The sequence below is a fragment of the Bemisia tabaci genome, chromosome 1 (genome assembly GCF_918797505.1).
Source record: "Bemisia tabaci chromosome 1, PGI_BMITA_v3".
Classification (NCBI taxonomy): Eukaryota; Metazoa; Arthropoda; class Insecta; order Hemiptera; family Aleyrodidae; genus Bemisia; species Bemisia tabaci.
Genome location: NC_092793.1, coordinates 54236722 through 54251766, shown reverse-complemented (window position 1 = coordinate 54251766; position 15045 = coordinate 54236722). Strand labels below are relative to the sequence as shown.

Here is a 15045-nt window from a genome sequence, read left to right as displayed (position 1 = left end):
TATTTGCAGTTGCTCAAGAGACACTTCACAGATACTGTGTATTTCATTAGACGTAGTTTTTATTTTTAAAAAGGTTTTAATTAAACGTGAAAGTTTTAAAAGATGAAAACCCAGACGGAGAAATTTTCCATACCTGAGGTCTCACACACGGTTACCCCAAAATTTGAATGCTTTCGTCGGATACTACCTCAGGTGCGATTATATTAAGCCTCTTCACACATATTTCTTATTTTAATTTCTATACTGATCGATCTTAATGTGATTTTCACATGAATGTATGCATTCTAAAAGGAATGGTGTACAGATGAGTAAAATCGGAAGTACAGACCTGAGTACCTACGAACCACGCTCTTCCTATGCACATAGCTCCAATTTAATATAATTCAGTTGTAAGTAAGACCAAAATAGGAAATAGTTCTATATAGTTTATTCAAATTTGAACTCTATCAGGTTTCGACGCATTTCCAATTTCGTTTTTCTTAATCTTGTCAAAAAGTAAAATTTATCTGCTTATGAGCAAAGATTGGAGACAAACGATTGATGAGCAATAAAGCGCTGCTCGTGTGCGCTTGCGTTTAAGTATGAAAAAGGAAAAAAATATCTATATAGGAGGTGGAGTAGGTACTTCTGATAATGTACGGCAGTCAGTATCACTGACGGGTCATCGTCCAATGTCAGCGAACAACTGACTTTATCAAAAACTTTGTTTAAAACAACGTGAACTAAATCTAGGGAAAGAAATAAAATTAAAATTAACAATCATTAACGAAACCCTGAAGATTTGTAATATTTACAAGCAAAGCAATCAATAATTGAGAAACAACCTGACAATACCAGGTAATTTTTTACTTCAATAAGCTCCTGTAAATTTTATCCTGTGATACTGATGATTATTATTATTCAATGGAATTACCGCAAACATTTTTGAACGAGTACAAAGTTTGAAAAAAAATATATATATATTTATAGATGTATGCGTAGATACAAGACTTAAATTTTTGCTTTCCCTGTAATGAAATAAATTGAGGCATCAAGAAATTCGTAACATCACAAACCAAGGCACAGGCCTGTGTTTCTCTATATTCACAATTGTTTTGCTACTCTATAAGACTCCTTAACTATCGAGTAAAAGCATTTTCTAAGATACATGCAACTACGACCCATTGCATTGATTATAAAAACAGGTCATCGCAGCTGCTGCTCCCATTCTGATGTATTTAACGGTAGGAATTACAGGCGCCTTTCCTACTATTCTCATCCCAGCTTTGACTGCTAAAAACACCGAAAGCGTACTTCACTTAACGATCGACCAGGCCTCGTGGTTTGGTACGTATTTAATCGATGTATTTCCTTTACATACTCTTTCAAATTCTAATGAATTCTTGATCATTCACGGTTGACAAATCGTGTCTATGTGAATTAATCTGTATAGTCACGGACACAGGGTACTGAACTCTCCGTCGTAACGTCGCACATCATATCAGATGCAAATCTCGCTCATAGAGCATTTGAGATGCAACTAAGTATGTGGAATAAATTGTAGGTTCCAGTGTTTTTGCGTACCCAAAAATGATATCGGTATCCCCTATGTTTTCAAAAAAACTCAAAGCATGCACGTTTTGATGCACGAATTTCTAATCTTTAAAAGAAAGTTTTGCTTTATTGTTCTGTAGGTATAATGTGATGTTTTATTGTTTTCAAAATTTATTCTAAAACCTAAAGCGGAGTTATATTTGATTGGTATTCCTCGAAACATTTATTTTCATCGCCTAAAATACAGTTGCACGTATTTATTTGTGTCTTCCGCTTCAGAACATCCGTTCTTTGAGCAAACAGTCCATGAAAAACCCGGAAAAATTAATTCTTGCAGATCCGAGATTTTGAAAGGATACCGTACATCAGAATGATTAAATTCGTATATTGCCTGGGTAGACCGCTTTTACATGTAACGATTATGAGCATAGATATGAAGTTAAGAGGCTCCCTCACAATTCCTCTTGGCCCAGCGATTTTATTTAGTTTTAGATTTCCGTTGTAGGTATATTCATTTTACATGACTGGCATCCTCGTCCACTTAGGATACATTGACTCTAAAGCCATCGCATGATATTTTTGAAAAATAACTAAGTGACGTATGAGGTATCAAAGTTCTATCTGAGAGTATTTTTTGTAAAAATGACCAGAGATTGCTTCTGAGACGTTTATTTTTTTTTAGGATTGTCCACCCCTCTACATACCCTCGGAGGTAATCTCTCCCTCATTGAAAATTCCTAGTTTCACTATCATGAAAGCGAAAGCTCGTCATAAGTCTATTTCAAAAAGTCTATTAGATATTTTATGCAATTCAGACAGTTTTCAACGATTTTAAGTTTCGGTTCTGCTTCCTCTTTAACAGGCAGTGCAAATTACATTTTTCGATCAGTCGGGTGTCTAGTGGCAGGAATTGGCCCTCGAACTTGGGGATGGCGGAAATTGATAATGCTCGCTAGTCTTTTGCAGGCGGGATGTTGGCTGTTAATCTATCTTGCTCCGTCAACTCACACGCTATTTATTTCTCAATCGTTATTGGGCATCGGTACGTAAAATCTAATAATCATGTATAATTATTACATGGAAACTGTTTTTTTTTTCAGTGTTATCACTACAGTAAAAATACAGACTTACATCGTTCAAAATTTATTTTATTTTATAATTATTATTTTTTTTTCAGTTTCAGGACTAATAGAATCTTTGTCATCTCAATACATGGCGGAAATCTGTGAGCCCTCCGTTAGAGGAACTCTTCTGGCTTTAATCGCTTTAGCGGTCACTATGGGATACTTCATCGTGTTTTCTCTCGACTATGTGACAAAGTGGCAAAACATTGCAGCCATAAATGTATCATTACCTCTTCTATGTATTGTCTTAGTAACACAGGTAACTATGCCATACAGGTAAAATAAAAGATATTCATATAAGTATGCTCATTTGGTTTACTTAGACACTTTGTTAAGGAGTGCAAGGAGGTGTTGTCATGAACACAGCCCTTTGCAAAGTGCATATTGAGCAGAAAACCTTGGAGCGTCGGGAAAATTTTGCCTCGAGGAGCTTGACGACTTATTGTTAGATCGACAACTTTTGGTGTCCTCACACTTGCTCGCGGAAATATTTGTCGGCGGGGATATGGATGTTCTCCCACTACACTGATTAAAAGTATTTGTATTCTTGTGTTACTTTTGGTTAATATAGGAAGTGAAACACAAACCAACCAATTTTGTGTTGATATTCGCACAGTTTGCGGTGAATTTAGCGCAGAAAACAATGAGAAAATGTATCCCTCCGATTGCGACGTTGGTATTCACCACTCGTTTCTCAATAAATTCCCTCAAGAAGTCAAAAATACTTTTTTAACTCTTTTTTACGTATTTGAGCTGTTATTGATACGAGAATTCACAAATTAGCATACCTTAAATGACTACTAGAAGTGAGTTATTACTCCAAAAATCAGGGCTCTAGCCAATCTTTATCATGCTTAAACAGTGCGATGGAATCGACGAAAACGGCTTGAATGACGTGATTTTTTGACACAAATTGCAAAAGCGGCACCGCAAATTTTTTTTTTCGAGGAACGCTTTGGCACACTTTAGTGTGATGCCTAGGCGCAACTTTTCCCCTTCTATACATTTTTGAAATTCGAAAGTAGATGTTTTTTGACTAGCCCTCGTGAAGACCCACCTAAAATGGCTGAGACACATTGATATATTCGCAAAATTTTAAGAAGCGCGTGCCGTGTTGCGCCTCTGTCATTTTCTTCAACACTTAGTTTCTTTGTTTTTCTGTTTAATCACAGATTCCGGATAGTCCCATATGGTTATTGTCCCAAGGCCGCCCAACACATGCTCTTAAATCTCTTCAGTGGCTCCGAGGTTGGACATCCGCCGAACTGGTCCAGGAGGAATTTGAAAAAATGGAGGCTCACTATAAAAAAAGTACTGAGCAATCTCTTCGGAGTAAGATGGTAGGCGAATACGAGTACGAGCTGTGTCCAACCACTGACAAGATGAGGTTGGGCACGAGCGAAAAACAATGGAGTCGGAAAGCAATCTTCTCATCAGCAGCAAATTTGTACCGGGATGTGTTTCGAGAGGAGATGCTCAGACCGTTTCTAAAATGCCTCAGTCTCTTTGCCATCGTGGCCTTCAGTGGTCTGCCTTGTCTCACGACGTACATGAAGAAAATGTTTCAAGACCTCGATTTGTCTATTAATAGCAATCAAAGCATTGTAAGTATTCGTCCTTTTTGTAAAATAATTACGCGTCGTTTGAGATCAATATTGGCTCAATCGGAAAAAGAGCAGGGTTGCTGCCTTTATAAAGTTCAAAAATGCGGTCAATCATTTTTCGGGAAATGGAGGGGTGAGCAAGAAAAACGAAGGGCTATGCGTGAAAAAATGCTCTGCGTCGTTTGAGACCAATATTGAATCCCTCAGTTCGAAAACGACCCATCTTGGAAAAATGAAATTCTTCAGGAGACTATAACAACTGAGCAACAGCCAAAGAAGGAGTTTTACAACGTAAAAAATGAACATAGTAAAAAACCAAGTCGGTTCGTTTCCGAATTAAGAGATTCAATTTATGAGCTCAATCGGACATCGGACAACGTCGTCAGGACCGGATTTACCTACTTGCCGCCCATGCTCCGCCTATGTTTGCCGTCCCCTTCTCATTCGTTTTGAAACATCGATACAAACCATCAAGTGAACGTGGCGGAGGGAGAGGGGTGCATAAAACGCGTTTACTCGTGTTGTGCACATTGTTTGTGAAAGCCTGGTCAACACTTGCAAAAGTTCATGGAACTTTGCGCGGAAATTAAGTTCCGTAAACCTATCTCGGCATGGACGAGGACTTTCATTTATAAGAAAAGGACGAAAATATTTTGAAAGAATGAACACGAATGTGTTTTAATGCTTTTAATTTCCGCCACCGCGCCAACCGCACTGTGTTTGGCGCAATGCGTGAAGTATCCCTAAAGCATTGTAGGCGCTATGCGTTTCACGCCAACCGCTGCTGACCGCACTACGCTTGACGCAATGCGTGAAGTATTCGTGGAGTCTTGTAGGCGCTATCCGTTTCACGCTGACCACAATAACCGCACTGTGTTTGATGCAATGTGTGAAGTATTCACACAGTCTTGTAGGTGCTAATATGTGTTTCATGCTGACCGGCGCGCCGAGTATATCTCCTTTCCATCTCCATTCCTCGTCATCATTGCTCTCTGCGCCGCGCTGCTCCAGGCCGAATTGCGTGTTCGGTTTCTCTCTCAACTAGACTAATGAAAGGCGCTGTCTCTTGTATCATCAAAAGAAGAACAAATTAGAAATTACTATACTTTAACTCTCAGAAAATGAGAGATTTTTTCGCCTTCTCTCGTTTGTAATTTTTTTCTCAGTCAGATTTTTTTCTTGATACCTACCTTTGAAAAAATTACATTTGCCGCTCCCTTTTGCTGCCATGGGCGGCTGCCCATGTGGCCACCCCCTAAAGCCGGCCATGATGTTGCTATGGTTTCCACAGAGTCGTCTTTGCATAGAAAAGAAAAATCACGAACATGTTTAAGAATTGCCGTCGAGTACCTAGTTTTTTATTTAAAAAAATATATGTGATATGTCAGGAAGTCTGCAACGACGCAAACCGAGATACGTGATCTACTGTCGATACACCTCTCTCAGCTTTCATAAAAAATCTATAAACGTATCTGTTCTTCTTCTGCTTCTTCTTTTGTTGCAGATGTTGGTAACTTGTGGTGCATTGGTAGGAAACTGTGGTTGTGCGCTTCTTGTACATAGAGTTAACAAGAAGCCTATGCTAGAGTTTTCATTGATTTGTTGCGCAATTTGCCTTGTTCAAGCTGCCCTCTTCCTCATGGGACACATGCCGGGATCCAGGGATTCAATAGCTTATCGCTGGAGTTCCGTGGTACTCATATCGGCGTATTACCTCTTCGCCAACTTAGGATTGCTCCCGATATCTAGAGCATACTTTGGAGAAATTCTTCCTCACAGGTGTGTTATTTAGATACGTTTTCGGCGCAATTTATTGGCCGATTGACTGCGCAATTTTCTGTAGAATAAAAACTGTCCTTTTCCTCATGAACTCAATTTCTGACAAATGTACACCTCCTAGCCACGACGCGGCCCATCTACGAGAGAGCGCTTCGCTCGCACCCTCTAAGGCCCGCTAGTTAATCTAAATAGAGCAGGCTTAATGAGAGACTGTCTCATATCGATAACCGCAAAAATAATGAAAATCGATCAGTTAGATCTGTAGAAAGAACAAAACAACAACAAATAATGAAGTGTTTAAATTGGAAAATTCACAATTTTATAACGCGATGTAAGAAGACCAGGGTCAAATTCCCAAAATCTGAACAAAGGGGGCTGCTCATCTAGAGACTATCGCCTGTCGATAACTGCAAAAATCATGTAATAGTCGGCCCAGTAGAACGGCAAAGCGGACTGTGACGAAAATGAAAATTTTGGGGGCCAGAGTAGAGCTTATAGTAATGATGTATACACACTCTTTATACTACAATACTCTTGTACCACCTTATATTATTCTCAACTTGTTACGGCTTCAGTCATTTTTCCTAAGATACCCGCGGTCTGCTTGAACATTAAAATAATTTTTCTCCTCTGTTTGTTTAGGGGCCGCGAGGTTGCAGCCAGTGTGCTTACCAGTATCTTTTCCTGGTTCATGGTTATTTCCGTGAAGACGTTTCCAGCCTTGACGCAAGCATTGAGACTCGAAGGAGCGCTGCTAATCTTTGCTGCAGTCTGCGTTGGTGGCGTGTTTTTCTCGATGTCACTGCCCGAAACGGAGGGCAAGCATTTGCAAGATATCGAGGCAGAAGTTACACAGAGGGTATCGATTAATGGAAGCAAACCTGAAACTTCCAAAGCCTGCTCATGCTGAGAGAAAAAGAAACTGATCTGAATTTGATCCATCTTTCGCAAAGCTTTTTAACACACACGTTTTTATGAATACTTTGAATTCATGTTGTATAAAATTAATCTTCAAAAGCAAAAATGTTTGTTCGGTTGGGTTTTTGCAAGATCTTAAAATTTGAAATTCGACCGTTTTATTGAATGTGAATATTTACAGAAGATTTGTTTCATAGGCGGGTTTAACCCAGTTTGCGAATAAAGCACATACAGGAGATATAAAGGGGCCATGGCAATACTTTTGTCGTTAAAATTGAGGGACAGTGACAGTTTACAGTGACAGTTGACTCCGAAATACCAGCGTCAAAACCTCAAGATATCCATGGTATAAGAAGGGCCAGTGACCTAGCCCCGAGGTGTTTGCCGTGTGGGTAGGGCTGAACTACCTGTGACAAAAATCGTGCGCAGAGCGGTCAACGGAGAATTACACCTTCTTAAAGAAGAGACCTATGCGCAAAGCGGAAATAGGCATGCAAATTCGGAAGATTACCTCAAGCTTTCATAAGGCGTTTGTGATTTTGCAAGAAAAAAATGCAGGCGTTTTTTACAATATTATATTCTTTTATTAATCGTGTGCTTTAAAGGACGAAGAACGATTTTGTTTTTATATAGCTACTACAAGCCCAAAGTATGAGATTATCCGGTTTCTTTTTGTAGGAATGCTAGTGCAATCTATTTTGAGTGACACATTTATTCCTATTTTTTTATGTTAAACATTTAATTTCACTTATAAATTAACGTATACGCAGCATTTCGGGATAGCGGGTAAAGAGAGATTAAAATATGTTCCTTATATCCGCTTTGCGCACATATGCTGGCAAGGCTTGATCACCTTGCGCACGTATTCTTCTGAAAAGTCTCTTTCAGAAAACTCTGGAAGACTGATCTCTTTCAGATGCATTTTAAGACTATTTTCAAGCGAAAGGTTGCGTGCTAAATAACTACACCTACCAGCAAGTCTCGAAGAACATCTCAAATGTTTTCCATGTTCCTATCGCTTTATGCAATTTAACAAGGAAATTTACTCGCTCCAAAGGAATTTCCGACTGGGCAGATTTTTTTCTTGTGGGGGGGGGGGTTGGGGGCAAATGATACTATTCCAAATAAAAGTGAAGGATATCCCGACTCACTTAAATGCTCTACTCCCACATTAACGACTGAATATCGATCTGGCAACCGAAAATACAGGTATACCTAAAAAAGCAAATTAAGACTTCCCGTCGTCGGTTATTTACCTTCCACCGGGTGTGTACACTCAGGACAGCCGGCAGTATATCTCCGTGTTATCTCCTTCGCAGTTCATGACGAAAGGGACCAGTCAAGTGCAGCGTTCTCGCTGTCACTCAGTACCATCGTCACCCAGTTTAACTGTATGCTCATATTAGACTATTTTACAAATTAATTACGCTTATTTTACTCGACTTTGCTTAAAAATAACCTGGTTTAAAGCAATAAAGTGTAATGTTACAGTGTACGGTCGTGTGTCGATTTTCGTGTGACGTGCTACGGACTCAGTATTGCGACAAAGTCGTATCGTGTAAACCAATTAAGGTAGTTCGTTGAAAACGAATGCTTTTCGTTCATACGTTGTGATATATTTTGAAACGCCTGAATATTCTTTTAATTAAAGCCAGGTAGCTAAACAATTCCATAAAATTTGCTATCAATCTGGTATTCATTCAGAAAATTTGAACATACATTTTGATAAAATATTTGAGTGTTTTGACTTTCCACATTCTTCGAACGGTCGGCATTTCTAACCTAAAAATATTTGTCATTAGGAAAATGCAGTCGATTCTGTAAACAGACATGCACTACCCATCAAGTCTTCCCGTCAATCTTAGACTATTAGTGTACCCGAAAAATAGCAAAACGGCTACATCGTATCGGAAAATAAGATTTTTCGACCGGAAATCCACGGATCCTTTTCCAGCGTTAAGCGTGTTGACTACCGACATGGCATCTTCCGAAAAAAGGTTAAATTCGTGACGATTATGAAACTCTCGTTTGATGTAAAATATTTTCACCTTAGAGAACCGTCCGGGTCCTGGGGATGAATCGGAACACTTTATACAGCCGCTACTTGCTTCTCGTAGTTTTCTCGCTGGTAGGTTTCCTTGTGTACTTGGACGCCGTCTCCTACATTAATCAATTACTACGCCCTTATTATGGGCCCCGTTTGTTTTGCTACACTCTGCCGCAAGTCGATTCGAACACTCTGGAGATCTCCGAGTACAAGGTGCAGCCGAACAGTATTTTTTTCATCGAAACTTCATGCAGACACGGATCACGGATAGGTCTGACACCCAGGCAGGCTTGTGCCTACGAGTCCGCGGCTAAAGCGCACCCATATTCAGAAATACTGGTCCTCATCCCGTCACAGATTTCGTGGAATGAGGTCCCACGTTGGGTCGCGGAACTCACCAAGAACCGGAACCTGCGATTGTTGCGCGTCAATGTTTCCAAGTACCTCGAAAAGACTCCTCTCAAAAACTTTGACTTCCTCTCGAAATTGGACGAGAGCTACTATCCCGAGGCTCATGCCGCCGATGTCATACGTCTAGTCACGCTGTGGAAATATGGCGGAACATATCTGGATTCGGATTTTATCATATTCAAGTTAGTTCCAGGGTTAAATTGATTTAATTTGCAGCATAGAGCTTTACTAGGTACTATTGCAGCGCTGTTAAGATTGAGCTACTTTTTGGTCCTTGCAAGTTTGCAAATAAAACCTGAAAATTTGAATCATTTCTATCAAAGCACGCAGAGCAAGGTCACAATTTTAATTTGCATTAATTTTAGCCACCAACGCTTCAACGCTTATCTATAATATGTGTCACATAGAAGGACTTGAAGTAAATAATTGTAAGTAAACATTTATTTGACGGGACAGCTAAATTGTGAGAGAGTAAATCAGAACTAAAATTTGAAGGGGTCGAAAAGATTGTTGTACATGGAACACGAGTTTTACAAAAGACTGTCACACTTAAAATGTCACAGGTGGTGAGACATCAAGCCTATGCGTGATTGACTAGCTATAATCAGTGAACCCAACAGTTGCAAGTCTATTCATTATTACTTTTATGGGTGATGGCTGGATGATAGACTCGAAAACGAGACTGCATTTGAGAAAAGGGACGAAATTCAGTCACTACTAATGACCACATGGAAAATACGTAAGAGATTAAGAAAATAAATGAAAAGAGTGTTACGGTGCTGAAGGCACACGTGAAAATTTGGAATATATAAATATTAATGATTAAAGGTGATCGGGGAGCACAAAATCAATTTAGAAATTATTAAAGTGGGGGAGAGGAGTTTCAGTATGCATACGAAGATGAAAAGTATCCCATATTAATTAATAATTTCAATTGTAATTTTCTGTGAATTTTTTTCCTTTCAATAAAGAATGCCCTTATATCTAGATTTCTTCGAAAAAAAATAAATAAAATATGATCGGAAATTTCTGAAAGCTACTCAAGAGATACACGCGTCTCAACTTCATCGATTATTGTAATTGAATCGATCAATTCATCAATTTAATACAGACTTTTTCTTTGTGAATATATAAGGAGGGAGAATGGGATAGGTTAGTTTTTGGTAGAATTTACAGCTGAGGAAATTCCTTACTGAGAGTACATACACTGAACTTTATTTAACATGATTGGCATGGCCACCAATCATTCAAGTGAGAATGACAAACACACCATTTCCCGACGCAATCGTTCGTGTAGATACGGTCGCCCAATCTTTTTACGTAAAACACTCATCATCTTCGCCTTCAGCTTTTAAGCTCAGAGATAACTGTTGCGGGCTCCTTTAACACAAACATCTTTTGGTTATGTTGAAAAATTGACGATCCTAGGGTATGGCGATCGGCTCTACATATGAAAATAATCAGGCATCTGCAATATGATGGACTGTGAAACATTTTTCTCAATTCGAACAAAATTTCATCAAACTGGACGGGTCAAATCAGTAATTTTTCTTTTGAAATTTGAAACTAGAGGGGCAATCTGAAATAGTGAAGTCCAGTTGTTGCAAATTTTGAGAATAGTCCACTTCAAACGCTCATAACATCATTGCTAAAGCAATCCATGCCTTGCCAATTTGACTCAATGTTCTTAAGAGTACATATCAGAAAGTGTTCAACAACCAAAACTGAAAATCGATAATTATGACCCTAAACCGGGTTTTTGCTCTTCTGAATAGTTTGAGTTTCCACTTTAAGGCACATTTTGTCGTGCCACATTTTATTCTGAATCGCACACCTATTAATGAGGTAATATTTATCTTTATTCTTGGTATTTTTGTTTTTTGTTTTTTACTTGGCTCGGTAGCTCAATGAATGATTTTACTTTATTTGCCTGCGATTGATGCACTTTATAGTTTTTTAATACATATTATATTTTATTGCAGACCAGTAAATGAGGTTCAGAATTTTGTAGCTGCCCAAGCTGTGCTGGCTAATGATTCGATCGCAAATGGTATTTTGAACTTCAACGACCGAGGAAAACCTATCCTCGAAGCATTACTAAAAGATCTGCAATCTAATTTTCCGGGAAAAATTGGGGTGGAAACGGGCCTATTCTCATGACCAAAGTCATCAGTAAAATATGCAACGAATCTGATGTGAGTATTTTGCTATTGTTTTTTTTTAACTTATAACATAAAGATAAAATAATATCTCAAGAAATTTTTTTTCAGCGAAGAGTTAGATGGAACGATTCCCCTTCCGAAATTTTCGCATGTGCCGTTATATTGTTTTGAGGCAGGAGGTTTAAAAAACACATATTTTTTATGCAGATTGTGAAGATAAGAGTGCATTTTCTTTCAGACTTTTCCAATGCATTCATCGTGATTTATGAGCCCTTTTTGTACGAGAAATACTTTTTTTTTCTGCTCTAACTAAAGTTTGCGACAGGTCCATTGCATAATTGAGGCGTACTTTATCTGAGGCATCTGTTTTGACATTTTCAGACTAGGAACATGACTCGTGAGAGGTGCGGGGGGCTCACCGTGTACCCGCCCCCTCCGAACTCTCCGTTCCTGACCGTGTTCTGGCGGGACTGGGAGCAACTGTTCAACGTGGACGCAGAGCATGTTCCAGAGCTGATGGCGAGAATCGGCAAGGGACTCGCTTTGCACGGCTACAATCACATGAGCTCAGATACACCCGCTAGTCAAAACTCGCCCTACAGCATTTTTGCCTCCAAGTACTGCCCAGATGTTTATTCAACCGTCCAAGGTCATTTTTGATCCACCATGACAAAATTAGTAGTATTAGGTACTCACCCTAAGTGTTACATCTCATGTTTATTATTATTGTTTTTTTTATTTGGAAAAAATACAGATCAGCTTGAAATAAAAGAATAAAAACAAAATGGGATCCGTGTTGACTTATCTAAATCTATATCGTGCATCGACCTCAATGATTATGTAACTTTTCCTGTTTGTGAATCTTCAATCCTCAATATCGTTTTTGTCAGTTGCGTTGATAACCGCCCCAGCGATGGGCGACGAATAAACCAGTTCGTAAGCAGATCGTAATTTGTCTCCTTTTTCCTCATATTCCAACATGGTAGCGTAGCGTGGTTTAAAAAGTTGAATAAGTTGAAGTGCTTCACGTGGAGATCTAAAAACTGCGTAATATGTGCGTAGCGTGGAAATGCATACAGCGCGAAATAAGTGCGTGACGCGAAAATGTACAAACTGTGAAATATGTGCTTATTTTGAACTTCTTTTTTTTAACTAACGTAATATGGCCAATAACGGCACAAAAATAAAAGTGCCCGTATTTAGTGGGAAGAATTTTTCAAAATGGAAATTTCGCATCACACTTTTACTGGAAATGAACAACTGCAACCAATGTATTGTACGTGATGAAAAACCGGATGGAATAACGGATCAAAACTGGGCCAGCATGAAAATTAAAGCTAAGAATATCATTGTATCAGCCATTGATAATCATCAGTTGGAGCATATTATGAATTTAACGGAGCCCAAAGATATGTTAGAGAAATTAGAACATACTTTTGTAGCAAAAGGCCAATCTAGAAGATTATTAACAAAACAAAAGTTAATTGAACTTAAACTCAAAGAAACTGATAAACCGGAGGAATTTTTCAATAAATTTGAAAAATTAATTAACAACTTAAGTGATACCGGTGAAACCATAAATGAAGAGGATAAACTACAGTATTTACTATTGGCTTTGCCAAAATCTCTCTTCTATATCAATGATCTTCTTGATTCAGTGGACGAGGATAATCGTAACACTGAATACGTTAAAACGAAAATCCAAGCTGCATTTCTGAGGAACGAGCAATGTTCAAGTGTTGATGAAGTGACTCATCAACTAAATTCTTTCTACATCCGAGGAAACAATCAGAGGGGAAGAGCAGGACCCTTCAAACAACACAGTGGCCAGGCAAATTCAAATTGGCAAAATTCAAACTGGAGAGGAAATTCAAACTGGAGAGGAAATTCAAACTGGAGAGGAAATTCAAACTGGAGAGGAAATTCAAACTGGAGAGGACGAAACGGAAGCAGGCCTAACAGAAGAGGCAGTAGATGGAGAGGAAATTTTCGCACAAGAGGCAACGGCAATCAAGGGAGAAGAGACTGGTATCAAAATCAAGGACCAAATGTCTACAATAATGGACTCCCGAAACTCCAGAAGACCTTCACGAGATGTGAAACTTGCATTAAAGCTAAAATGAATAATCTCAAGTACCGAGATTCAAGATCTAGAGCCAATGATATCCTGGAAATTGTGCATTCTGACTTAATAGGACCATTACCAGCAGGTGTAAGTAATGGCAAGTATATTGTTAGCTTTATTGATGATTTCTCAAAATTTGCTGTTTCATTTTGTATCCCTAGCAAAGATCAAGTAATAAATACCTTCATAGAATATACTAATTTTGTAGAAAATATAACCGGTAAATTCATCAAAGTTCTTCGCTGTGATAACGGAACAGAATATATTAATAAAAACTTCTCGAATTTTGTAAAAAGTAAGGGAATTTATTTACAACCTTGCCCACCGTATTGTCATCAATTAAACGGTGTGGCAGAGAGGTTTAATAGGACTATTATGGATAAAGTAAGATGTCTTTTGTTAGAAGCCAATTTATCAAATTACTTTTGGCCATATTGTGTTAAAACAGCAGTGTATTTACATAACAGGGCATTAGCTAATACGAAATTGTGTAAAACACCGTACGAAATTTTTATGAATAAAAGGCCAAATTTTTCAAATTTAAAGCCCTTTGGAACCAAAGTTTTTGTAAGAATTCCAGATGAAAAACGTCAGAACAAACTATGTAATAAAGCAGAATCAGGTCAATTAATAGGATATGCTGATATGGGATATTTTATAAAGATCTCTAAATCAAACAAAGTGATCGTTTCTAGAAACGTAATCTTCATAGAAGAACCTGAAAAATGTATTAAAGAGACCGAGCACTCTAGTGAAAATTTAACACTCAATGACCAGTACGCAACCTTTAATACCGAAAACCCTCTCATAAATGTTGGTGATAGTATTCACAATAATGATGAAATGTTACAGCAAGAACAATTTCACACGCCGGAACAAATAATTAATCCACCTGAACCTCCCAACCTCAGAAATAGACAGACTCTTACAGCTCCTCGTAGATTAATTGAGGATCCCATTTTTGCTAACACGTGTAGTGTTATAATCCCTGAAAATTTTGAACAAGCTCTTGCGAGTCCCGAAAAACTTAAATGGCAAGTAGCAATTAACGAGGAGTTGACAAATTTAAAGAAAAACAACACTTGGTCTATTGCGAAAAATCAGTCTCAAATTACTGATATTATTGAGACGAAATGGCTATTCAGAATCAAAACAGATGGAACTTACAAAGCGAGATTAGTTGCGAGAGGATTTCAACAAAGCTCCAATGATAACGAGCAGCTTTATTCCCCAGTTGCAAGATTGAGCACTGTTAAGCTACTATTATCTTTAGCAAATCAATTTAACTGGCACCTTCATCAGCTAGATTTCAAATCCGCATTTCTGAATAGTCAAGTAAAAT

At 38.4% G+C, this 15045-nt stretch overlaps 1 protein-coding gene across 5 annotated transcripts; it reads left to right on the top strand.

The window, feature by feature from the left end:
- Nucleotides 1-12521, top strand: LOC109043165 (facilitated trehalose transporter Tret1). Of its 5 annotated transcripts, none has more exons than XM_019060272.2 (9): nucleotides 2-192; nucleotides 1185-1326; nucleotides 2396-2575; nucleotides 2711-2916; nucleotides 3830-4261; nucleotides 5766-6040; nucleotides 6683-9598; nucleotides 11399-11611; nucleotides 11960-12521. In XM_019060272.2, the coding sequence occupies exons 1-7, from the start codon at nucleotides 103-105 to the stop codon at nucleotides 6948-6950; spliced, it is 1593 nt and encodes a 530-aa protein (XP_018915817.2). In that variant the 5' UTR covers nucleotides 2-102; the 3' UTR covers nucleotides 6951-9598; nucleotides 11399-11611; nucleotides 11960-12521. The 5 variants fall into 5 exon arrangements, with proteins under 5 accessions (XP_072159664.1, XP_018915817.2, XP_072159668.1 ...); XM_072303557.1 differs by lacking the exon at nucleotides 2-192 and adding an exon at nucleotides 639-837; XM_072303563.1 differs by lacking the exon at nucleotides 2396-2575 and having other exon boundaries at nucleotides 1-192.
- The last annotated feature ends 2524 nt before the right edge of the window (nucleotides 12522-15045 follow it).

Excerpts from the sequence above, each read along its gene's own strand:
- LOC109043165 (XM_019060272.2), top strand. The coding sequence starts at position 103 with ATGAAAACCCAGACGGAGAAATTTTCCATACCTGAGGTCTCACACACG. Across the intron at positions 193-1,184 it reads TTCGTCGGATACTACCTCAG|GTCATCGCAGCTGCTGCTCC; the intron begins GTGCGATTATAT and ends TTATAAAAACAG. Across the intron at positions 2,917-3,829 it reads GTATTGTCTTAGTAACACAG|ATTCCGGATAGTCCCATATG; the intron begins GTAACTATGCCA and ends GTTTAATCACAG.